The 24619-nt window shown below is 43.4% G+C and overlaps 3 protein-coding genes across 3 annotated transcripts; all 3 read right to left on the bottom strand.

Annotated features, from left to right (window-relative positions):
• Nucleotides 1-2513: 2513 nt before the first annotated feature.
• On the bottom strand, nucleotides 2514-3251 carry LOC125517457. The gene is made up of 2 exons (XM_048682658.1): nucleotides 2866-3251; nucleotides 2514-2752 (listed from the first exon to the last, which is right to left on the bottom strand). The coding sequence occupies exons 1-2, from the start codon at nucleotides 3158-3160 to the stop codon at nucleotides 2694-2696; spliced, it is 354 nt and encodes a 117-aa protein (XP_048538615.1). The 5' UTR covers nucleotides 3161-3251; the 3' UTR covers nucleotides 2514-2693.
• A 1811-nt stretch (nucleotides 3252-5062) lies between these two features.
• Nucleotides 5063-5836, bottom strand: LOC125517416. The gene is made up of 2 exons (XM_048682612.1): nucleotides 5454-5836; nucleotides 5063-5306 (listed from the first exon to the last, which is right to left on the bottom strand). The coding sequence occupies exons 1-2, from the start codon at nucleotides 5755-5757 to the stop codon at nucleotides 5194-5196; spliced, it is 417 nt and encodes a 138-aa protein (XP_048538569.1). The 5' UTR covers nucleotides 5758-5836; the 3' UTR covers nucleotides 5063-5193.
• Nucleotides 5837-9693: 3857 nt separating this feature from the next.
• On the bottom strand, nucleotides 9694-10460 carry LOC125517573. The gene is made up of 2 exons (XM_048682778.1): nucleotides 10066-10460; nucleotides 9694-9931 (listed from the first exon to the last, which is right to left on the bottom strand). The coding sequence occupies exons 1-2, from the start codon at nucleotides 10346-10348 to the stop codon at nucleotides 9861-9863; spliced, it is 354 nt and encodes a 117-aa protein (XP_048538735.1). The 5' UTR covers nucleotides 10349-10460; the 3' UTR covers nucleotides 9694-9860.
• Between the last annotated feature and the right edge of the window lie 14159 nt (nucleotides 10461-24619).

Genomic DNA, 24619 nt, shown 5'->3' with positions numbered 1-24619 from the left:
ATTCATAAGGCAGTTTTTTTTTTCGAGAACACCTCAAAAGGGGCAGGGGGTTCCTGCATTTCATTGAGAAGAAGAGAGTTGGTCCAGTTTATAAGGAAAACCGGACCCGAAAATCTAACATTCTCGGCTAATCAGGGAAAACCGAATGAAACCCCAAAAAGAAAGAAAAAAAGAAAACGAGAAAAAAGGCACTAGAACTTGGGGACAGGGACAAGACAACAATAGCATCAAGGGACAACATCAGAGCCAGACACCAAAGCATCCAAGCCCAAGGCAGCTAGGCGAGGCTCAAGTGCAACCAAAATAACTGCCACTCGCCGAAGGGAAACTGTCCATACCGAAAGACTCTTCTGACTCGGCCTCAAAGAATCATGTGCTAACATTATCAGGTGGAAAACATCCTGATAGGTCCAACTTTAACTTCCCAGCGATCCTCGCCAAAGAGCTCAACGCCTCGATCACTTGCGGTGAGAGCGGTTTTTTGTACATGTCCAGGTATGCTTGCATCTTTTGCTCTGGCCCCTCTGCTTTGCCAACCTCCGGCAACTCATCAAAAGCCTCCAATATTCTATACTCTGCACGCTTGGATGTCGGAATGTTGCACGCCTTGTTCTTCTTATCCAGACGCCCGCTCTGTTGCCCGCCATTCTTCTCCCCATGCGAAGGCACTGGGGTCCCAAGCAGAGGTTGTGGGAGCGAACAAGTAACCTTGCTGAGAAAATCCTCCAGAGATAGTGGTGCCGCTTTAGTTTGCACCACCTTCGCAACAACATTGCACACCTCATCCATAGGCTCAACCAGAACATCAGGCGCGTTGAAACCGAGCAGCTCCTCTGAACTCGGCATCAGACGTACAAGGGAGTGCACCACAGAAGACGAGGAGGAGCCTCCATGGTGTGGCGAGAGAAGAGTAGCCTCTGAGCACATAGGATCAACATATTCCTCACTCCCTACGGACGAGGCACCATGGCTGAACCACATGTCATCGCCCCAAGCGGAGCAGTCCCTAGGACCAAGGATGACAGGCAAAACCTGAGGGGAAGGCACCATTGCTTCATCAAGCATAGGATCATTAGGCCACGGATCGATGCCCACCGGCCTAGCCGAGAGCATAGCAGCAAGGAGATCCTGCTCAACCGGAGCGAGAGGGAAGACACAACCGTCCACACTACGAGCCAAGCGATCTCCAAGGGGTGGCGCTAAGAGAGCCTCGGCGTATGAGCGCTTCCTAGAAGCATGGCTGGCCGGCGCGTCACGGCGATTCCCAACACCAAGTCGAGGACCGTGGGAAGGCACCGTCGAGGAGAGCTTTGACGAAGGGCCAAGGCACTGGCTGGCAAGATGGAAATCTTTGTAGCAACGCCAGCACTTTAGCGGCTCCTCGCAATCCTTGGCGAAATGCTTGCGGCTGAGACACCGAAAGCATCGAGCATAGTATTTCGCTATTTTCAGTGCAAATCAAGACTATGATTTCATAGCGTCGCGTCACGGCTCGATTGCTTGGCATGTTTCGGCGAATGGGTGATGGCCAGGTGGAGTGTCCTGTAGTCAGTTTTGCCATGGTATTCATTTTCTGAACAAAATATCAATCACTACGAGAATACCCTCGGATCTTTAACTGATTAGACAAGCCCTTATGAAGCTGTTTGTGTTGATGTAGAAAGAAAATTGAATGCAGTTTTTGATGCATTGCTGTTTTTATATAATAGTTGAGGTTATCCTATGTTTGGTACTATCTCTTTAGCTGTTTTTATATATTTGCGCGTGAGAGGAATCAGATTTCATTGACATGGCAGGAGGTAAATACTTCCAACCAGTTTAAAAGCTTCTGCAATTTGGATGTAATAATTCCAGTGTAACACAGACAAGCCAGAAAAAAAATTCTTCTAGTTACATGCGGCAAATTATCTGTTCATTCTTTTACACAGGCAAGCACCACCTGAAAACCTTGCATATGTTACAAACCCTTGTGAATTCATGCCGCAAAATCATCTACTGAAACTGAAGTATCCGCTATGCGGAAAATGAGCCTGCTTCGATGCTACATGCAATTGGTCTATGCTGATAGGCACAGTTATGGATGCTGAGTCTACCAGTTTAAGATCTGAGGTTATTATCATAGTGGTTTTGTGCGTGTTTGTTTTTTGCGGGTTGAATTTTGTACCACAATATTTAAACCACAGTTCTGACTATAATGAATGTTGAATCCCATGAAATAGTCTGACCTGGGAGTTTGGGAAGAAGAAGCTCCTACAAGTTGAACTGAATTGTACCTGCAGTAGCCTGGTGCTATTTTCTACTGCATAAATGGATGGCGATTTCCTTCTATTTTGAGATGCTGTGAAGCCATGGATGTTAGATCAGCTGCCCAAATTTTGGATTCTTTTATGAATTGGCTAACATTTGAAAAAAATTATGAGCTAGCTTCTATGCGATAAGTTATAACGAAAACAAAGTCGCACACAGAGGATTTACATTTGGTTGTTACGATCCAGTCATGGGAATGCCAAATCAAAGCCAAATGAACTTTATATTGTGTATGTATGCCTTACACGTTACATATTGAATACTCATTTTATTGGTTGCTGCTACAATTACGGAGAGGTTCAACATCATATATACGATCACATGATCGACAAGCACTGTAGATATCCTTTAACTTCTCCTAAAACGTAACAGCTTAATTGTGGGCCTTAATTGTGGCTCCATTTCTTGTTGCAGCTTTCCACGCAGATGGCCGCATCAGCTGCATCTGCAAAACCATGAGAACAGAAGCACAAATGACACTTGTCAGAAGAAAAGGAAACGCAGACTCGATGGAGCAAACGCGATGTGGTCACTGATCAAGATGGTCCGACATCTTACCTGTCGGTGCTGCTAACCAGCCGCAGATTTCGATATCCAGCTTGTTGCAGGCCATCCTGCACATGGCGTCGCCGCCTCTGGCGGCCTGGTTGGGGCTGCACTTGTTGGCGCAGAACACTTTGCAGAGGAAGCGCGGCACGTCGTCGTTCGTGCACCCGGGGAAGCAGTCTTCGAAGCACTTGCAGAACTTGGACTTGGCGGCCACCTCCCCGGGCAGCAGCACCAGGAGGAGGAGCACGCACAGTGCGGCAATGGTGGGCGGCCTCGACCTCTTCGCCTCCATCTTCCTCCTCATGCAAGCTACAGCCTCTTCTTCTTCGGGATCAAGGGATGGGAGGAGAGAGCTGCTGTGATGAGAGTGAGAGTTTGTGTTGAAGTTTGGGTGCTTATACGGGCACTGGAGATATGAGGGCAATATCGTCATTTGGCCCGGATATATAACTTGTAATGTGCTGTAGTATTTTGCTATTTCCTGGTAAATCAAATGGGCATGATTTCCCTAGCACGGCTCCGGGTTATGCGGCGGCGTGTTTTCGGCGAATGGATGAAAGCCAGGTGGAGTGTGTCCTGTAGCCAGTTTTGCAGGGGTACTCATTTTCTTAAAATAATATTCCCTCCGATCCACTAAAACGACAACACTTATTATGGATAGGAGGGAATATCACTCACCATGACTCCATGAGACTAACCTTGGACCTAAAAATGATTAGAGACAAGGGAATGCTGCTCATCTCTGTTTTCGCAAGCCACTATGAATCTGCCTGTGTTGATGTAGAAAGGAAACAGAATTCAGTTGATCAGTTTTGATACAATGCTGTTTCTGTATACCTGCAGTCTTGAGTGAACAACTGAACATTAAGTACTGCTATCTCCTGGTAAATCAAATGGACACGATTTCCCTAGCATCGCCGCCGGGTTATGCGGCGGCGTATTTTCAGCAAATGGATATAGGCCAGGTGGAGTACGTGTGTCCTCTAGTCAGTTTTGCAAATTGTATTCATTCCTGAAGATGATATCACTGATCACCCACTATAAATATAACCATGTTGGACCTGAAAAATGATTAGAGACATGGCAAGGCTGCTCATCTTTGTTTTTGTAGGCAAGCCACTATGAGTCTGCCTGTGTAGATGTAGAAAGGAAACAGAATTCAGTTATGATCCAGTGCTGTTTATATACCAGTCGAGTGAACAACTGAACATTACTCTACTAGTATCGCTTTAGCTGTACAGCTACGCGTGAGAGAGATCATACTTCATTGGCATGACAGCAAGCAAATACTTCCAGGCAGTTTACAAGCTTCTGGATGCTATTCCAGTCGGATAGTTGGTGCCAGAATAAAATGATCTCACTCTCATCTTGGTAGGCTAAATTTGTTCAGATAAGTAAATCATGATCACTTACGTATTGTGGCTGTGATTTTTCAGTAGTAGTATACTTTATTTGTCTTCCAGTATTGTGTAGAACAAGCTTCAACGATAGCTCCGGATGACGACTCCTTTCTGACCAGCTAATAGTCTGATTGTGCATGTTCTTCATTTTTCATACGATATTAATGAGTATATGCTGTTCTGGAAATATTCAGTAAATTTGGCAGTAGGTGTGTTCTATATACTATCTATTAGTGTGTGTGTTTATCAAAACTGAGTTGTATTTCTGAATTTACAGTTGTAACTTTATTTAAATATCTCCCTAATGTCTCCTTGTTTAGTTTTGAGCTTTTCTCTGAAATGTCATTGTGCCATGCGCATTCATTAAATCAATCATATGCTAGCTACTGTCATTGCTTTGCCTATGTACCTTTATGTCCCTTATTTTGCGTGTTTTTTGTTGTTAACTTCGCGCCTCAATATTTAGAAGCACTGTTCTGAATAATGAATGTTGAATCCCATCGGTAGTCTCAGTCTGATGTTAGGAATGTTGGGAAGAAGTTCTTGTGAGTTGAACTGAATTTGCACTTGCCTTAGCCTGGTATTATTTGCTACTGCGTATATGGCTGGCGACTCAACAACCAGCTCTAATATATGGTTCCAGTGCTACTTTTCATTCTTTTTTTTAAGATGCTATGAAGCCTTGGGTGTTGTATCAGTTGCCTAAATTTTTCTCATCTCTGGGTTAAGTTAAGGGGGGAAAGGTCGCACTTTTTCGTCGCAAAAAAGACAAAAAAACTTTGGAAATGCCAAATCAAAGCCAAATGAACTTCATATTATGTATATTATGCCTTACATATCGACATACTCAATTTATTGGTTGCTGCTACAATCACAGCCATTCAACATCATATTCATATAGTATATGTACTGATCCCTTGATCGACAAGGTAGCTCTTCAAATCTTCTTCTCTTCTCCTAAAACGGAGCGGTTTGGCGGATAATCAGTCTGGGCCATCTGGCTCAGCTTCCTGTTGCAGTTCTGCACGCAGACGTCGGCGTCAGCTGCATCTGCAGAAATTGCAATGCAAGAACAGAAATCATCGATCAGAACAAAACATGGAAGTATTCTTGTCAAAAAGAAAAGAACACGCAGATTTTCAACTCATCAAGAAGAAGAAGAAGAATTAATGTGATCAAGATGGTCCGTCGTCTTACCGGTCGGCGCCGCCGCTGAGTGGCCACAGATCTGTATCTTGCAGGCCATCCTGCAGGTGGCGGCGGCAGAGCCGACGCCGACGCCATAGCCGGGCTGCAGGTTGGTGTTGGGGCTGCACTCGTTGGCGCAGAACACATCGCAGGCGTAGCCCGGCACGTTGTCGTTCACGCACCCGGAGTAGCAGTCGTCGAAGCACTTGCAGAACTCCGACTTGGCGGCCGCCTCCCTGGGCAGCAGCGCCAGGAGGAGGAGCACGCACAGCGCGGCCATGGTGGCCGCCCCCTTCAGCTTCTTCGCCTCCATCTCCTTCCTCGCGCAAGCTATGGGCTATGGCTTCTTCTTCTTCGGGATCAGGGAGTGGAGACAAGTGCTGTGGTGAGTGTGTGAGAGACTGTGGCAGTGTGGGCTCTTCTTATATGGGCACCGGAGTTCCGTTCGGAGGGCATAACCGTCATTTAACCTGGATGACTCATGATGTATTTTCCGAGCATCGAGCATCGTATTTCGCTGTTTTCGGGAAATTGGGACGGGCGCGATTTTCGCTGTTATGCGGCCAAATGGTTGATGGCCAAGTGGAGAGTGTGTCATTTAGCCAGTTTTTGCCATGGTATTCATTTCCGAAGATAATATCACTCACCGTGAATACAACCTTGTTGGACCTAAAAAATGATAGAGACAAGGGAATGCTGTTCATCTCTGTTTAAGTAGGCAAGCCACTATGAGTCTGCCTGTGTTGATGTAGAAAGGAAACAGAATGCGGTTCTGATCCAATTCTGATATATATACCAGTACAGTTTCATCTTGGCAGGCTAAATTTGTTTAGATAAGTAAACCATGATCACTTATGTATCGTGGCCGTGATTTTTCAGTAGTAGTATACTTTATTTGTCTTCAAGTATTGTGCAGAACAAGCTTAAACGATAGCTCAGGATGACTCCTCCCTTCTGACCAGCTAATTCTGATTGTGCATATTCTTCATTTTTCATACGATATTAATGAGTATATGCTGTTTTGGAAATATTCAGTAAATTTGACAGCAGTTGTGTTTTATATATCTATAACTATCTTTGTTTCAAAAGTGAGTTGTGTTTCTGTTTTTTTTTGAGACTGTGTTTCGGAAATTACAGTTGTAAGTTTATCTAAACTAATAAGTATGCACGTGCAACATACGTCTCAAACGTAAAACAGGTGAATTCACATAATAAAAAAATACATGTTTTTAAAAATATAAATCAAATGGATACACAATGTTTGATGTCGCTCAAATTGTATTTTCAAAAGCGAGACACAATAGTGGTTATGTTGCTGCATAGAGTAATAGCAGGAAAATATTCTCATTTAAATAAAATCAGTAATTATTTATTAATGCAGTAATATAGACATGTAGTACAGTCTTCTCTTCGAGTGCAGCCAGGAAAAAAAAGTATAAACTGCCTTACGGTGCAATTATATTGTTCAAGATGCTTAATTCTCAAATCTTATTTTATTCTACTAATCTGCATAGCAAAATATATATTTGTACTAATTTGGATCAAATTATATATATTTTTTGGTTGTGTGGACTGCCAAAATTATATAGCTACCTACTATGGATGATAGGAAATAGAAGATGATATGTGACTACAACGACTTCTATATGAAATAAAGATGATTTACAAGAACTAATTGAAATGTAAAAGGGCTAAAAGAAATCCAATAATTATCATGATAGAAAATATTTATCCGGTTTTGTATGTGTTTATGCGTTGGCAACCATACTAACTTACAATGATGTAAGACGCTTTGTACGTATAGAAACTGAAATAAGTTATGAAGAAAAATAAAGATGAAAGGAGAAGTATTCTAGAGTATTTGTCAAGCTTAACCTTATCAAGCTTTCAGGTCAACTTCTAAATTACAAAAAAAAAAATGATGAATCCTCAAATAAGAAAGAGCCAACAATTTGGAACATGCTACAAAACTGGTGAAGATAGAAAGCATTCATCCTCTTTTTCCTTGTCGTAAGGAGTAGCTTCAGCATACATTTGTAACAGTGTAATACCTGATTCAGAAAAAGTTGTTCATTATTATTATTGGAGGAAAGAGGCGCGCAGACAAAGAAAGAGAGACGGTGCAAATAAGGCCTTAAACATCATGTCTTCAAGTTTGATGACTGCAGATATGTTGGATCATTCAAAACTGCACAAGTATATAAGAATAAATATATGTGCCAAAATAGCGAAAGGTATTTGGTTTCTCTGTCATGAAACAAAATAAATCCGACTGAGTACAGTTTATATGATTTCTCTGTACCAATATACGACAGTTGTATTAGGACAGATCCTTTAAAGGATCTATTTATTGGAACTCAGCCGGATTAGTTTCTTCATTGGATCCTTCTGTATGGTAAAATTCTCTTTATTGAAACGCAGTAGAGATTGCATACCTTTACAGAACAGCGAGAGATATTCTCTAACAACAGTTACGGAGTCATGTGACCCGTTTTAGATGTATAGAATCATGTAACTGAAATAGTAGTACATCTTCAATATCTTGCTTCCTACTGAATCTTACATAATTTACTGGACTGTTGTGCAATTATGTTAAAGTGACGCGTGTAAAGTTTTCTCTAAGAATGAATCATATATTCTGATTTCCAACCTATCCCTGGAGATAGTGCCTAGGCAGGTGCAACCCACCTTAATTCCAGGTAAAGCAACGTCATATGTAAAACACACACTGATCAAATAGCACAAATAAGGCAATTCTAATCAAGGGGATGGCGTTACCTCTTGATACGGTCCAGTTTAATGCATATGGTGGTACGAAGTAAAGCCCAAGGAAGCCGACATGAACATGAGAAGTAATCATGGGAAATAGACTCTGCATCTTGACTTCTTCAGTATCCCTCTTGATCCTACTTTGTAAGACAAGATTGCTGCATTCTTATGTGCGTGCCATATATAATTACACATTTTCAGTATAGCAATCGACAACCTAAGATAATTCCAAATCTATAATTCTAGATTGCTTGAAGCCCCACAATTCTTATTTAATATGTAATGCACATGCACCCACTAAACAGATACTTTGTCGGCGTGGGTGCTGCGAACGGAGCTGAAGTCAACGCGGATGCCGATGGTTGCCGGAGAGCATGCCCTGGACGTGGATGGAGTCGTCGCAGTAGCGGCAGAAGAGCGCCTGGCCTCCAAACAGAAGACGATGGCGGCGATAGCACGTGTGTTTCCGGAGGAAGACGAAGCTCCTCGCGCTTCCCCCATTGTGGCTAGCGTGCATGATGGCGGCAGGCGGCTCGCGATTAGCTTCCTAATAGGATGGATGCGTCCGAAATAAGTTTTTTAATAGGATGAATTTGTCTGAGATTAGTTTCCTAATAGGATGGATGCACTCTGATTTAGTTTCCTAGAATAGGATGCACCTGTGATTATTAGTTTCCTAATTGCTCAGGCATGGAGTTTCATATTTTTCCTTCACGGTGGAGTACGGTCAGTCAATGTAAATTGCTAAGTGCACACAGAAAATGGTTTAGGTTAAGGCTAACCATTAGATTGATTTTAGTGGGTCGTGCGGTGGTATTGGATGTGTGTACGCTTTGTGAGGTATGCTTAAAGAAGTTCTTGTTTTATTGTTTAATAGTAGTATAGATATCTTCCTAACGGCTCTTGTTCCGTTTTGAGCTTTCTCTGGAATGTCATTGTGTCATGCGCCTTCGTTAAATCATATGGCAGCTACTGTCTACTGATTTGCCTATGTTCCTTTATGTCCCTTTTTGTGCGTGTTCCAGCGCTACTTTTCCTTCGCTTTTTAGATGCTATGAAGCCTTGGATGTTGTATCAGTTGCCAAAGTTTGGAATTCCTCTATGAGTTGGCTAAGAATTGAAATATTTTATGAGCTAGCTTCTGAAGAAAATAAGATGGCTCACTTGTTCCTGCCAAAAAGTTGAAGCCTAACTTGCTTATGAAGAAATGATTTCCTTATTCTTAGGAAGACAGGCAAACCAAAGCCAAATAATCAGTATTAGCCTTTGTTATTAAGTTTCAGTAGAATGCTACTTTGCTTCTGGGCGTGTTATTTTTTTCTCCTTTCTCTGATCTGTAGCGAAGGCTTCAATTTCAATGGCTTGGCTAACATTCGGATTTTTTTCTCATCTCGGGATAAGGGGGTGAAGGTCGCACTTTTTCATCACAAAAAAGAAAAAAAAACATTGGAAATACCAAATCAAAGCGTAATTAACTTCATATTATGTATACATGCCTCGCATATCGAGACACTCATTTTATTTGTTGCTGCTACAATCATAGCCACTCAACATCATATATATGTAATGATCCCATGATCGACAAGCAAGCGAGCTCTTCAAATCTTTTTCTCTTCTCCTAAACCGGAGCAGCTTGGACCTTGGAGGTTAATTGGTACGGGCCATGTGGCTCAGTCTCCTGTTGCAGTTCTGCACGCAGCCTTCGGCGTTAGTTGCATCTGCAAAAATTGCAATGCAAGAGCAGAAACCATCAGAACAAAAGATGAAACCATTCTTGTCAAACGGAAAAGATCACATAGATTCAACTCATCAAGAAGAAGAATGTGATCAAGACGGTCCGACGTCTTCTTACCGGCCGGCGCCGCTGACCAGCCGCAGATTTTGATGCTCAGCTTGCTGCAGGCCATCCTGCACATGGCGTCGCCGCCGACGGCGGCCTGGTTGGGGCTGCACTTGTTGGCGCAGAACAGTTGGCAGAGGAAGTGCGGCACCTTTTTGTTCACGCACCCGGGGAAGCAGTCGTCGAAGCACCGGCAGAACTTGGACTTGGCGGCCACCTCCCCGGGCAGCAGCACCAGGAGGAGGAGCACGCACAGCGCGGCCATGGCGGCCGACCTTGGCCTCTTTGCCTCCATCTGCTGCTTCCTCGTGCAAGCTATGGCTTCTTCTTCTTCAGGATCAGGGAATGTGTGGAAGATGATCCAAGCGTCTCCTCAACTCCTCGTAGAGAGCCCGCGTTGGTTTATATTGATTATATGGGGGGGCTTATCCCATCAGCGCATACATATTTGGTTATAATCCTTGAGGATCAAGGGAAATCAGAGAGAGAGAGATATTGTAGAGAATACAAGGAAGGTTACAATCAGAAGAGATCTCCTAAACAATATCCTTGTAATACAAAGATATGAGCCAAGTATATTGCCCACTAATATTACGTTCAACACCCGCCCTTAATCACAACTGCACAAGTTGAGATTACGTCTGAACTCCTCAAAGCTTCTTGCGGGCAAGGCTTTAGTAAATCCATCTGAAAGCTGATCTTTGGACGGGATAAATCTGATTTCCAATTGTTTGTTAGCAACTCATTCTCGAACAAAATGAAAATCGATCTCAATATGTTTAGTCCTGGCATGGAACACTGGATTTGCACATAAATAGTAACACCAAGATTATCACTCCAAAGGCATGGGGTTTGTATGTGTGACACCCCAAGTTCTTTGAGTCTAGACTATACCCAAATAACTTCAGTTGTAGCATTTGCTAGTGCCTTCAATTCTGCTTCATTGCACACCATGAAATTAAGTTTGGGCCATAAAAAAAATGCAATACCACTAGTGGACTGTCTGTCATCTAAGCACCCAGCCCAATCCGCATCGGAAAAGACACTTACACGAGTAGAGGATGATTTACTAAATGTTAGGCCAGTACCTAGCATTTTCTTCACATACCTCAGAATACATTTGGTTGTCGTCCAATGAGAAGTGGTGGGAGCATACAGAAACTTACATACTTTGTTAACCGCAAAAGATATATCAGGCCTGGTGAGAGTCAAGTATTGAAGCACACCAACTATACTTCTGTAACTTGTGTTGTCTTCCTGGTTCAAGAGTTCTCCTTCTGTCAAGGATAAATGTTCAGAACTTGACAATGGAGTGGGAGAGGGTTTGTGGTCATGCATGCCAACTCGAGTTAATATATCACTAGCATATTTTTCTTGTGATAAATGTAAACCATCTCTGGTTTGTTTTACTTCAATGCCCAAAAAGAAGTGTAAATCGCCCAAATCCTTAAGGGTGAAGTCTGAGCTCAAATCCTTGAACAAGCCTATGACTGCCTTGTCAGATGAGCTAGTCATAATGATGTCATCAACATAGATAAGAAAAAATATGATTGTGTGCATCTTGTTGTAAATAAATAGGGATGTGCCGGACTTGGAAGGAACAAAACCAAGAACCTGTAGTTTGGCACTTAACTGAGAGTATCAGGCTCGTGGTGCTTGCTTTAGACCATAAAGAGCCTTATCAAGTTTGCACACATGAAACGGTGCATTCTTGTCCTCAAACCCAGTAGGTTGTTTCATGTACGCCTCCTCTTCCAGAACACCATGAAGAAATGCATTTTGCACATTAGTTGCCTTAAGCTCCATCCCCTGTAAACATCAATAGATAGGACAAGATGAATAGTAGCAGCCTTGACAAAGGTGTCCTCATAGTCAATATCATATCGTTATTTAAAACCTTTGGCTACAAGTCATGCTTTATAGCAATCAATAGTTCCATCAGATTTGCTCTTGATTCTGAAGACTCACTTACTATCAATTAAAATTTTACCTTGACTTCGAGGAACTAAATGTCGTGTATTGTTGGTTTGCAGTGCTTTGTACTCTTCCTCCATAGCCTTCTTCCATTGTGCATCACCAAGTGCATCCGTGAGATTGCCGGGTTCACCTATTGCAGTACATGACAAACCATACATAGCAATATTTTTATAGTTAATTCGTTGAGTAACTCCCCTTTGAAGTCATGTGCGTGGAGGCGGTGCGCCAGCAGGAGGACTTTGTGGCACTCCGGCTCAGAGAAATCGGAACGCCCCGTATTCCAGCCAAAAGATCGAGGAGATGTCTTCTGGAATACGACACTGCTTAGTATAGAACAAATCAGCTCTTTATTACAAGCTATATGGATACAAGGGGATTACATCGGCACGGTGACACTACGCCTGCCACGGTTGCTCCATGCAAGCAGCAGAACAATACGAAGCAACGGAATAACTCTAGCAGCGGAACAGTGACGACGGTGATGAACTCCACTCCATAGGCACTCTGACTGAAACACTTATCCTAGCTCGTAAACAAGGGATCCACAGCAAACAAGCAATTAAATCCGGCATGACCTGCAAACTGGCATGACACGCCAGGTCAGTACATTGAATGTATTTGCAAGCGCACAGCAACCAAGAGCAATCAAGACAGACAACATCATGGCAATTACAGGTTAACAAGGATTAACATGATACTATCATAGCAATCATAGCATGAACAAGATGAACATGATACAAGTAGAACAATATGAGCATGGCATGAACATAAGAACATGATGATACTAGCATATTCAATACTTCTCTGATCTTGAACATGAATATTCATTTGTGAGTAGTTACTTTTATTCTTGAGGACGTGGGAGAAGTCTTGTTATAAATAATCATGTGAATTTGGTATTCGTTCGATATTTTGATGATATGTATGTTGTCCTTCCTTTAGTGGTGTCATGTGAACGTCGATTTCATGACACTTCACTATATTTGGGCCTAAGGGAAGACATTCCGTAGTAATAAGTAGATGATGGGTTGCTAAAGTGACAGAAGGTTAAACCCCAGTTGATGCGTTATTCTGTAAGGGGCTGGTTTGGATCCATATGTTTCATGTTATGGTTAGATTTATCTTAATTTTTCTTTCGTAGTTGCGGATGCTTGCGAGAGGGGTTAATCATAAGTGGATTGCTTGTTCAAGTAAGAACAACAACCTAGCACCGGTCCACCCACATATCAAATTATTAAAGTAGCGAACGCGAATCAAATCAACATGATGAAAGTGACTAGACAGTAATTCCCATGTGTCCTTAAGAACGCTTTGCTTTATATAACAGAATGTTTTGGCTTGTCCTTTTCTATCAAAAGGATTGGGCCACCTTGTTGTACCTTTGTTAATTTTGATACTTGTTACGAATTATCCTGCTACAAAACTATTTGTTACCGCTACTTTCAGTACTTGTAGAGAATACCTTACTGAAAATTGCTTATCATTTCCTTCTGCTCGTCGTTGGGTTCATCACGTGCGTCCCCGCACAGCGCCCCGCTGGGCACGTGGCAGGGTCGGGTTGGGGCGGGCTGCTAACCGGACCAGTGTGCGTCTCCTGCCGCGGATCGGGCGCCAATCCCGAAGCTGCTACGCCAGGCGGCTGCTATGCCTGATATGAGAGCATGATTAATAATATAGCCAAGAGCCGGCTATATGGAGTTGTCATGTCACTTATAGCCAACCTAATAGCCCACCCATACAATGATTAGCCATACTAGTATGTCATATAATTAATATATGACCCACCTCTTTCTCTCACAAAGCTTATTGGGTCTCGTGCTACAGTTGGCAATAAGTTTGTAGCCCGCTTTCTCTTCTCTCTCCTCTTTTCTGTCCTGCAACTAGGCAAAAATCTAATGTGACATCTCTTATAGCCCGCCTACATCACTCTATTGTACTTGCTCTGAGGCGGATACGCCTCGAATGCCACCAGCAGTTGTGTCTCTCCCTGGGAGACACATAAACTGATGGTTTTGAGTGCTACTTGTAGCTGCATGATCACTATTTTCCTCTGAATTTTTTTTTTGCATCATGAGACAACTAACATACGCAATTAGTAGGAGGGTTAGTCATAGTTGGATCAAGACAATTATCAGCCCTGGAATTGGAAAGGTGTGGTGGAAGGAGAATTTCTTTGCGAAGTAAAGCACCGGCGTTGTGGTGGAGTTGCTCAAATGGAAATTTGGTTTCTTCAAAAACAACATCTTTAGAGATATAAACTCGACCAATGGGAACATCTAGACATTTGAATCCCTTATGTTAGGGCTATAGCCAAGAAAAACACATTGTTTCGAACACCAATCCCTTACATTTCAAGAATTTAATTTCTCGTATTCGCCACCCCAATCTGATTGAACAACAATAATTTTGCAATCAAATTTTCTTTCAACAAGAGCCTAAAAATTGTGAAAGACTTGAAATACATCGGATCATTTCTTAAGAAGATAAATCAAAAAGTAGAATGTGTGAAATTCTAGAAACACATTGTAATTGAGAGCAACACGATAAACGGAAAGGAGATTTTTTTTATGTACTAGGAATATGCATATTGCTAACATGACTTATCTCCATACCTATACCATCGGTGTTGTGAACTTGATCGTGGCCGTGATACTTCTCATGCATGGTGACCTTCTCGAGTTCACTAGTGATGTGACCCGTGGCACTGGAATCAACATACTAGTCAGTATCTACTACATAGGAGGTGTTCGCCATGGCAGCAACTTTCTTCTTCGTAGAGTTATCTTCGACATAGCGCCACTTGCAATCTTTTGCAATATGGTTATCTTTCTTACAAAATTGACAGATGCCATTATACCCTTGGAGAAAGAAGGTGCCGCCACATTGACGGCCGTCGTTGTTGTTGTAGTATGGGCGCCCGGAGGTGTTTCGGTTCTGGTAGCCGCCATGGCCACTGTTGTAGCCACCGCTGCCATGGCCGCCATTGCCATGACCACCGCCATAGCCGCCATGGCCTTGGCCACCGCCGTAGCCGCCATGGCCTTGCCGTCGCTCCTATATCGGGGACCACCGTGGTTCCCCTTGGAGAGGTTGCCGCGGAAGCGTGCAACAGCATTGGCGGAATATTTGAATCCTCCCGTGCCCGTCCCATGGAAGAGCTCCACTTGCTGATCGAAGTTGGGAACCATGGAGAAGAGGTCGTCGATGGAGAGAGGATCTGTACGGACATCCAGGGCGGAGACGATGGGCTGATAGGCCATGTCCAGACCGGCGATGACGAAGGAGATCAACTAGTCGGTGGTGATTGGGTCGCCCGCCATGGCGAGCTCGTCCGTGAGGGAGCGCATATGGCCGAAGTAGGCAGCAGCAGACTGGATACCTTTGTCTGCGTTCGTCAGGTTGATTCGAAGGTTGTTGATGCGTGACCTCGAACTGGAGGCGAACATGCTGGTGATGGCCACCCAGATGGCATGGGACTGCTCATGCGAGGCCACCTGAATGAGGACCTCCTTGGATAGGTTATTCAGCAAGTAGGCAAGAACTTGCTGATCTTCTCATGCCCAGATCACATGTGCTGGGTACATGGTGGTTTGCTCCTTGCCACAAAAAAATTTGGTGGTGATTGTCTTGGGTGGTTCAGGTGTAGATTTGTATAAGTACTCACTAGCACATATGCCCGTGCATCACAACCTGAGAGATATTTTTTACCAGAAGCAACCTGAGAGAAATGATGTGTCCTCCGAAAATAGTCTCCACAGCAGTGGACAACAGAGCAAGGAGCTGTAGTCTTCTCGCGGGTCATGTTTGGCACACGAGATCATGATAGTGGTGGGGTTTGTCGGCGTCTCCTACACAGCATAACCGGATGGATTACTAATTGTAGCGCATAAATCAAAGTCATGTTGACGTGTTGCTAGCTAGTCAGACAAATGTGTCCCAATAACCAATGGCCAGCCCGAATATTTAAGAACATAATGCAGCGTCAAATTCGAAGCATTTTATGATTTTTTTGAACTTTTCATAAAAAACAATAATGAATTTCCGAATATTCTTTGAAACGTGAATAGTTTTTTATTCTGAACATTTACGAAAAAACATGAGCAAAATTTTAAATTGGAACATTTTTTAAATTAAAAAAAATCTGAAAACATGAACTTTTTATAAAAACACAAACATTTTATGAATTAATGAATGATATTTTAAAATGGGAACATGTTTTGAACATTAAGAATTATTTTCAAAGATGTGTTTTTTTAATGCAAAAATTATTTTAAATTTGTGAACATTTCAGTTAAACAACAATATTTTCGAATTTCAAACATTTTTTAAAATGCAAAAAGATTTATTCTAAATACTGTATAATTTTGGAGAACATAATATTTATTTATTTTCAACGAATTTAGGAATTAGAAAAAAATAAAGATCTGAACATTTTCGAAACCAGGATTTTTTTTGGAATTTGGAACATTTATCAAAAATTTGGAAAAAAATTTGTAATTCTGAGTATTTTAAATTTTTTGAATTTATGGAAAAATATTAAACTTCGAAGGGAAAAAGGTAAAAATAAATAGGAAAGAAGAAGAGAAAGGAACGAAAAAAACAGAACACAGAATGAAACGAAAACGGGCCAGCCTAGTACTGGGCAACCTGTGCGAAGCTCTGGCTATTTGACGCTCCATGTGGCAAATAGGTCGGCTGGCTTAGCTGGGCCTCAGAGCGCAGCTCAGGTATGAAATTCAGGACAAACCATTTTTATTTTCTAGTAGATGAACGCATAAAAATTTATTACCATCTCGGATAAAAAAAATCGTCGGTGAACGGATGAAAAATTGGAGAAACGCACTTTGCATTATTATTAAAAATTAAATTAAAATTTAAAATTAAAATTAATTAAAGTAGAGTAGATAGATAGTAGATATAGATATAGATATAGATTTATTAGTAGGTATAGATATAGTTATAGATATAGATACATGCTCGCAGCCCTGATCTGAGAGAGCACTTGGGCATGCCATAGGATATAATTGGTGTGGGAGAGTTTCTCCGAGACTTGAGAGGCAAGGTTGAAGGCAGGGGTGGTGGAGGAGCACACCATGGATGGAGAAAAAAACAGGAGCTAGATACTATGGGGAAAAGGGGCTCTGTATACCATGTGCAAGATGATCGAAGCGTCTCAACTCTCTGTAGAGAGCCCGCGTTGGTCTATAGTATTGATTATATGGGGCCTATCCCATCAGCGCATATATAGTTGGTTACAATCCTTGAGGGTCCAGGGAAATCAGAGAGAGTGTGAGATATTGTAGAGAATACAAGGAGGTTACAATCAGAAGAAATCTCCTAAACAATATCCTTCTTCTTCTTTTTTTGAGGGGTAAACAATATCCTTCTAATACAAAGATATGTGCCAAGTACATTGCCCACTAATATTACGTTCAACGGAGTGGAGAGGAATGCTGCGGTGAGTGTGTGAGAGACTGTGTGGCGGCGTGGGGAGCGGCTCTATATGGGCACTGAAGCTCCAAGGCTGTAACCGACATTTATCCCGCTGGATGGCGCGTAATGTGTTTTTCGAGCATGGAGCATCGTATTTCGTTATTTTCAGGAAATTGAAATGGCCACGATTTACCCTAGTACCGCCTCCGGGTTATGCAGCGAGTTTCGGTGAAATGGTTGATGGCCAAGTGGAGAGTGTCATTTAGCCAGTTCGGACATGGCCAAGTGGAGAGTGTCATTTAGCCATTCTACAAGTTAGCTTAAGAATACTTGCTTTCACTTTTTCCGCACAAGAAAAGACAAATAAATTTGGTTGTTGTGAATTGTGATCCAGCCATGGAAACATTATTATACGCCTTGTGTATCAACATAACATCGGCAGAAACTCATTTCATTGGCTGCTGCTACAATCACAGCCGTTCAACATCGTTTGTATACGATCCCATGCATGATCGACAAGCTAGCTCTTCAGATCTTCCTCTCTTCTCCAAAAACGGAGCAGCTTGGAGGCTAATTATCCACCGCGGCGCCAGGTGCATCTGCAAAATCGCAATGCAAGAACAGAAATCATCATCACAAGAAATAATCCTTTCCAAAAGTAAAAGAACACACAGATTCAACTCATCAAGATTCAAGAAGAAGAAGAAGAATGTGATAAAAGGTGGTCCGTTGTGCCTTACCGGCCAGCGCCGCTGACGATTCGCAGGCGCGTGTCTCGCAGTCGCACGGGGCGGCACCGCCGCCGGCCTGGCTGGTGAAGATGGTGCACGAGTCTTGGCAAGACGGGATGCAGTCCCAGCGCGGGTTGTGGTGGTCGTTCCTGCAGCTGAGGTAGCACCCGTCGAAGCACTCGCAGTACTCGGACCGGGACTGGGACTGGGCGGCCGCCTGCCCGGGCAGCAGCACCAGGAGGAGGAGCACGCACAGCGCGGCCATGGGGGCCGCCCTCGACCGCTTCGGCTTCATCTCCTTCCTCGTGCAACCTATGACTTCTCCAGGATCAACGGAGAGAACTGTTGTGCTGGCTGGTGACTGTTGGTGAGTCAGGTTGTGGGATCTTTACTTCTAATGGAGGAGACCGTAGGTTGTTTGGTTGGTTCGCACGTAGTTATTAACGCGAATCTTTACTCCTAATGGAGGAGATCATACGTCGTTTGGTTCATTCGCACGAAGTTATTAATGCGAAAATAATTTAGAAACCGAATGCCGAATCAATTAACAAATTAACAACTAATTACTTGATTATCAATTATGGATGGAAGTAATTTTGTTCATTTAAATAAAGATTTTTCGCACGGAATCAATTTTAAATCTTTACTCCTAATGAAGAAGATCGTACGTCGTTTGGTTGGTTCGCATGAAACCATTAATGCGAAAATAATTTAGAAACCAAATGCCGAATCAATTAACAAATCAAACCATTAATGCAACCAATTACTTGATTATCAATTATGGATGAAAGTAATTTTGTTCGTTTAAATAAAGATTTTTCACACGGAATCAATTTTAAAACTGAGCCATAATCTCTACTCCTAATGTCTGAGTTGGTTGAATAGTACGGTTTATTTTTGTCCCACCACTTTCAACCGTTTTATTTCGTTAATTTTTTCGTCCTTCCCCCAGCCCCATCGGTTTAGTTTCGTGTCACCCTCTCACACACAACGAAAAAAAATCTGAACGGATCAGATATTTCTATGCTGGTGCAAGTTATTTTTAGTAATGTCTTTACGTGAAAGAATCAATCACAATCAATCTCTAAAGATCAAATCTAAATTAATTAACCTTAATTTAAATCGCTCAGTCACATTAAATAGGAAACACATATTTAAATCGATTTTAGTTGTCAATAAGATCAATATATTCTCTATCTCTACTATTAATAATGTCTCAGTGCGTACATCGTTTCGTTCGCTTGTTCCTTGGAACTCAACCCCCCATCGATCTAAAGAATCAATCTCTATTACTAATAATGTCTCAGTGCGTACGGAAAAGAATTCTATGAGACCAGGTCTCACGCGAGACCCATCCTGATGAATGACACATGGCATTTATAAATCACAAAGCATCCCCCATCCCCCATTTAAAATCAGGAGGAGGGAGATTAGATGCTTTGTGATTTGTGAATGCCACGTGTCATCCATCAAGATGGGTCGTTCGTTGGAACTCAACCCCCCATCCATCTAAAGAATCAATCCCCGCCGATTTCCTTCCACGAGCTCCGGTTTTTGTCTCTGATTTTTTGGCCTTCCTCCCCCAGGCCCTGTCCCCGAATGTGTAAATGAAAAATAGAAAAGGAAAAACCGGAACCACGAGCCCTCGTCCCTCTCAATATTCTCTTACGATCCCGATCTAAATCTTCCTCTCCCTCCCTAGCACCCCTCTCATGGAGTACCCTACCGACGCTGTTGTCCATCCTCGCTGGTATCCCATTCCCATCTTTGGAACTGGCGGCTTGCCATCCATGGACAACGTTGTCCGAATGGTGTTCGATGCTCAAGCTGCCATGCTCAGTCTCCAAGATTCTTCTTCCGCTGAAGTCCTCTTCAACTTCAAGCTCCTCCACATTGCGGCACTCTCCATCGTCTCTATCGCGTTGCGGCGGTCATATATAGATTGGCGGCAGCGGTGGCAGCAATGCAGGTATGTTATTCTCTCATCTCTCACCACGCTCTCTCTGGTCTGCAACGGCGCTGGGACATGGGCATGGCAGCGACAACTTAGCAAAGGGCGGCGACCGGTGTGTGCCTGAACCGACCGTGCTCCTGCTAGACATGTACGTGCATGTATTGCTTGTCTGTTTCAGCCGGGACTCGAGCCTTTGGCAATCTAATGTACGTGGTCCTTTTAATCTACACCCTACAAGAAATAAAGCCAAGAAAGAAACAAAGGTTAGCCTCTTATAGCAATCCAATTGTGTGTGCGTGTATTTCTGTGGAGGTATCTATACATTGTTGCGTGTTTCCAACCGGAGCAATATCTGGATGCAGAGATGCAACTTTTACCAAGTCCTTTCCGGCAAGATGCAGAACAACCTCGATTTCTTTCCGAGCAAGCATGTATGGTAGTACACGGCGAGTTGTGCACGTACGCAACCACACATGCAAGCTGATTGATTTTCTCCAGCGTGGGGGAAATTAATTGGGTAAGTCACAGTAATCGATCTCACGAGCCAATTTTGATGCGTTGCAGTGCACAGGGGACGGGACATGAGCCGCTCATGGCTGGGAGGGATTACTTGTAATTCTACCGATTAAAAATTAATCTCAGGGCCCAAATCCGTGCTCGTCCGCCGCTCAATGATCGGTGCGTGGCACATACGCCGGCCTGGGAGGAATTACTTGTAATTCTACCGATTAAAAATTAATCTCAGGGCCCAAATCCGTGCTCGTCCGCCGCTCAATGATCGGTGCGTGGCACATACGCCGGCCTGGGAGGAATTACTTGTAATTCTACCGATTAAAAATTAATCTCAGGGCCCAAATCCGTGCTCGTCCGCCGCTCAATGATCGGTGCGTGGCACATACGCCGGCCTGGGAGGAATTACTTGTAATTCTACCGATTAAAAATTAATCTCAGGGCCCAAATCCGTGCTCGTCCGCCGCTCAATGATCGGTGCGTGGCACATACGCCGGCCTGGGAGGAATTACTTGTAATTCTACCGATTAAAAATTAATCTCAGGGCCCAAATCCGTGCTCGTCCGCCGCTCAATGATCGGTGCGTGGCACATACGCCGGCCGTAGCTTAGTTATAGCTAGGGGAAGAGGCGGTGGTTGTCTCGCCCCCTGGCCCCCGCGTCGCTCCCACAGGGGCGACTCGGGCGGCGATAACACTAGCCGCCGCTAGCCCTCCTTCCCCCCTTTTCCCTCTCCCTCGCCACCACCGGAGGGGGTCGCCGGAAAGCCGCGCATCCGCCGGGGAGGGTGGTGGCGAGGATCTGTCCGCCTGCTTCGCGCAAGGGGCTTTGGAGCCGGGGCGGAGGCCTCGGGTGGTGGTGCGTCGCCGTCTTCAGCTGGCGGCCGTCGCTGGTGCTGGCGGCCCCCCTTGGCCACGCGGGTGGCAAGGCGGCGGCGGGGGCCGCGGGGGCGCCCGCCCCGGATCTGACGCCTCCGCCCCCAACCATTTCGGCTCTATCAGATCTGGTTTTTCCGGCTGGCCCAGGTCTCCGGCGTCGCGTCTGTGGCAGGGGTGGGGGAGATGTGGGGCCTGGAGAAATCCACGGCTGGCTATGCCGGCCACGACGACGGCGACGCCTGCGGGCGCCGTCTCCTACTTGTAGGCGCCGTCAAGGTGCCCCTTTTCCCTCTTCTGCCTCTCTCCCTGCCCGTAAACCGGGGTGAAAACCCAAATCCCTCTGGATTGGGTGGCAGCGACGCTCGCGGCGCCGTCACCTTCATGGAGGTGCCACCTACGGTGAGCATGTGGTGGTGGCAAGTTCGGTCTGGTTGGTGGGCGTCCGGCGGCGACATGGTCGGAGTTGGTGGTGTCTTGGAGGTTCTTCTCCAAGTTCAGTGGCTTCCCACCATCGTTGCGCTATCATCAGCAGCCCCGCCGTGCTTTTTGCTTCTCCTTGAGTGTTGGTTCCCTCTTAGTACCATGTTTGCCTTTGTGGAGCTCGGCGACGCGAGTTGGTGGTGCCCTGGTCAGGCTTTCCGGGCGGCAATGGCGTCGGTTGTACACCTTTGCTCTTAGGAGAGCGTTTGCATCGTCCGGCGAATCGGCGCCTCGAGCCAGGCGAGGGGCTAGGGAGCCCCTTCAGAGATGTAGGAGGTTTTCAACGGTTCTGTCGGAGTCTATGGAGCTGTCAGCGTTACCCTTACATGCTAGTTGGATCTCCTCAAGGCTCGCTGGTGTCTCGACGGGGTGGATTGCACTCAGTGGAGGGCTTCATTGCCTTCAAGCCGGTCTTGTTCTTTAGTTTCTTCATCTTTGCTTGTATATGGTAGGAAGCCTATTAGCTATTGGCACAGCACTCTGTATCCTTTTAGCTATTTCTTTGTTCTGTCTTTGTAAGTTTGGCGGTTGATGTAATCCTGGCCGGTTGATGGCTTTGTTAATTCAAAGCCGGGCTCGACTTGAGCCTTCGTTCTAAAAATATTTAATCTCAAGCAATCATTTTCTTGATAACGAGACGTATTAATGACTTCTTTTATATTTTGTGCGTATTTAATTTGTTTTATCTTGTTGTTGCTTCATTAATCTGAAGTACTTTCTGAGTATAAAGAACGTCTTTATAGAGACCTTTGTGAGTTAAGTACAGTAATTTGGTAGCCATATATATACTATGATTCTGCTAGCTAGGCTGTCCTGAATTTTCATTTACTTCAGTGAATTAAATCTGAGTTGTAGGTTTTGTTCTCAGTGGTTAATATCTGTGAGGGCTGATTCTGAAGATGCATATCTCTTGTTATATTGCATTACTTTGTCCCTTTCAGTTTGAGATGAATAAAAATGGTATCCTTGGTCAGTGAAATGTTTAATCCAGAAATATCACTTAAATGTAGCCGGGTAGGTTTTCAGTTTAAAACGTTGCATTGCACATATTTCCATTCCGTGCAGATGATACATTTCATATCACTCGGTGTACTATTTCACCGAAACAGATCCTCCTAATCATGGCATGCTTCTTGGTCTGACGTGCTTTAGATAGCTTGTGCTGACTCGTTAATTCTTCAATGATAATGAGCGATACATAAATCCAGCAACAGACTAGATTTGTTTTGTCCCGAGATCATGGATACTTGAATGCCATTTATTCAGCATCTCCTGCAATACAGGAGCGAAAAACTTAGCAGTGTTGATTCTAAACTTGAAGTTACAACTGATTAACCCCACAATAATTTAGTTCTGGAGATTGCAGAAGCCGTTTCAAGGAAACAATGAACATAAAAGATGGGGGCATCCTGGGTACATTAGTTGGGAGTAGCCTAGAAAAATCTGACAGTAATAGTGACAATAGCAGCAGCATGCCTGAGACAAGAGAACAAAATAGTGATTGGAACATCAAAGCAACAGCATGCATGATACAAGACAACAAAGTAGTGATTGTAGCACTAAAGCCCCTTGTCTTTGGATTTTGATTGGTTTTCTTGTATCTCCCGCTTTGCTCAGACATTCAAATGTCTGGTTTGTTTCTGCTATTTGGTATTCATTTTTTCTTTAGTCTCGGCTTTGTTTCTACTATTTGGTATTCTTTTTTTCTTTAGTCTCATTAACTTTACAATTTCTGTAAAAAAGGCGTATGTTTCGCTTTTCAGTCTGACCCCCTACAAAATATTGTAGGGTGAAGAAGTGCTTATGTATATGATCCAAAAAAAATATGCCACAATCACTGGAATTATGGTGTTATGAGCTAGAAGAATTTGAAAGCACACCAATTAAGAACTTACACATATATACACCTCAGACGGGGAAGCATGTGTTTGATCTTTGCTGTTGAGATTCAATATTTCCTATCAGAGATCTAAAACAGAAGGTTGAAAGTCTACTTAAATTTATTAGAAGAAAAATATTTACAAGGATTACATGTATGTAATTTACATGGGGCTATCTTATGTTTGATATCCAGGCCTCTAATTATTTGTATTTGTTTGGTATAGATCTATGGATACCAAGATCATTAGTTCTTTAGAAGTATTGCATTTGTATAGGCTTGGCACCACTTGATTGGAAATACAATCGCGTCGGCAATTCATATTATATCAATTGTGACATCCATAAGAAATAGGAACTCCTACCATTGCCTTGAGAGGTGATACTTTGTCATGAACAGAGAAAGGACAAAGTTATGCGCAATAGTTGTCGGAGTGGTTACCATGCTGAGAGCAGAACAATATATAAATAATACCATGTTCTTCATTATTGTTGGCTTATGTAGATTATCATGTTCAATGAAATTGCCTAATACTTTATTGTTGTGTTTCTAATTAGAAGACTGCAGTTGCACCTGAGATGAGGGGGTGGTAAATGGAAGATGCTAATTAAAAATAGTTTATTATTTAGATATTATATATGAAAATATCAAGTAATTATAAATGTCATTTACAATCATCAACGATCTTACTGGATGATTGTTTTCATGGACATAAACGAAAAAAA

This window comes from Triticum urartu, chromosome 6 (genome assembly GCF_003073215.2).
Source record: "Triticum urartu cultivar G1812 chromosome 6, Tu2.1, whole genome shotgun sequence".
Lineage (NCBI taxonomy): Eukaryota > Viridiplantae > Streptophyta > Magnoliopsida > Poales > Poaceae > Triticum > Triticum urartu.
This window is presented reverse-complemented; position numbering and strand designations above follow the sequence as displayed.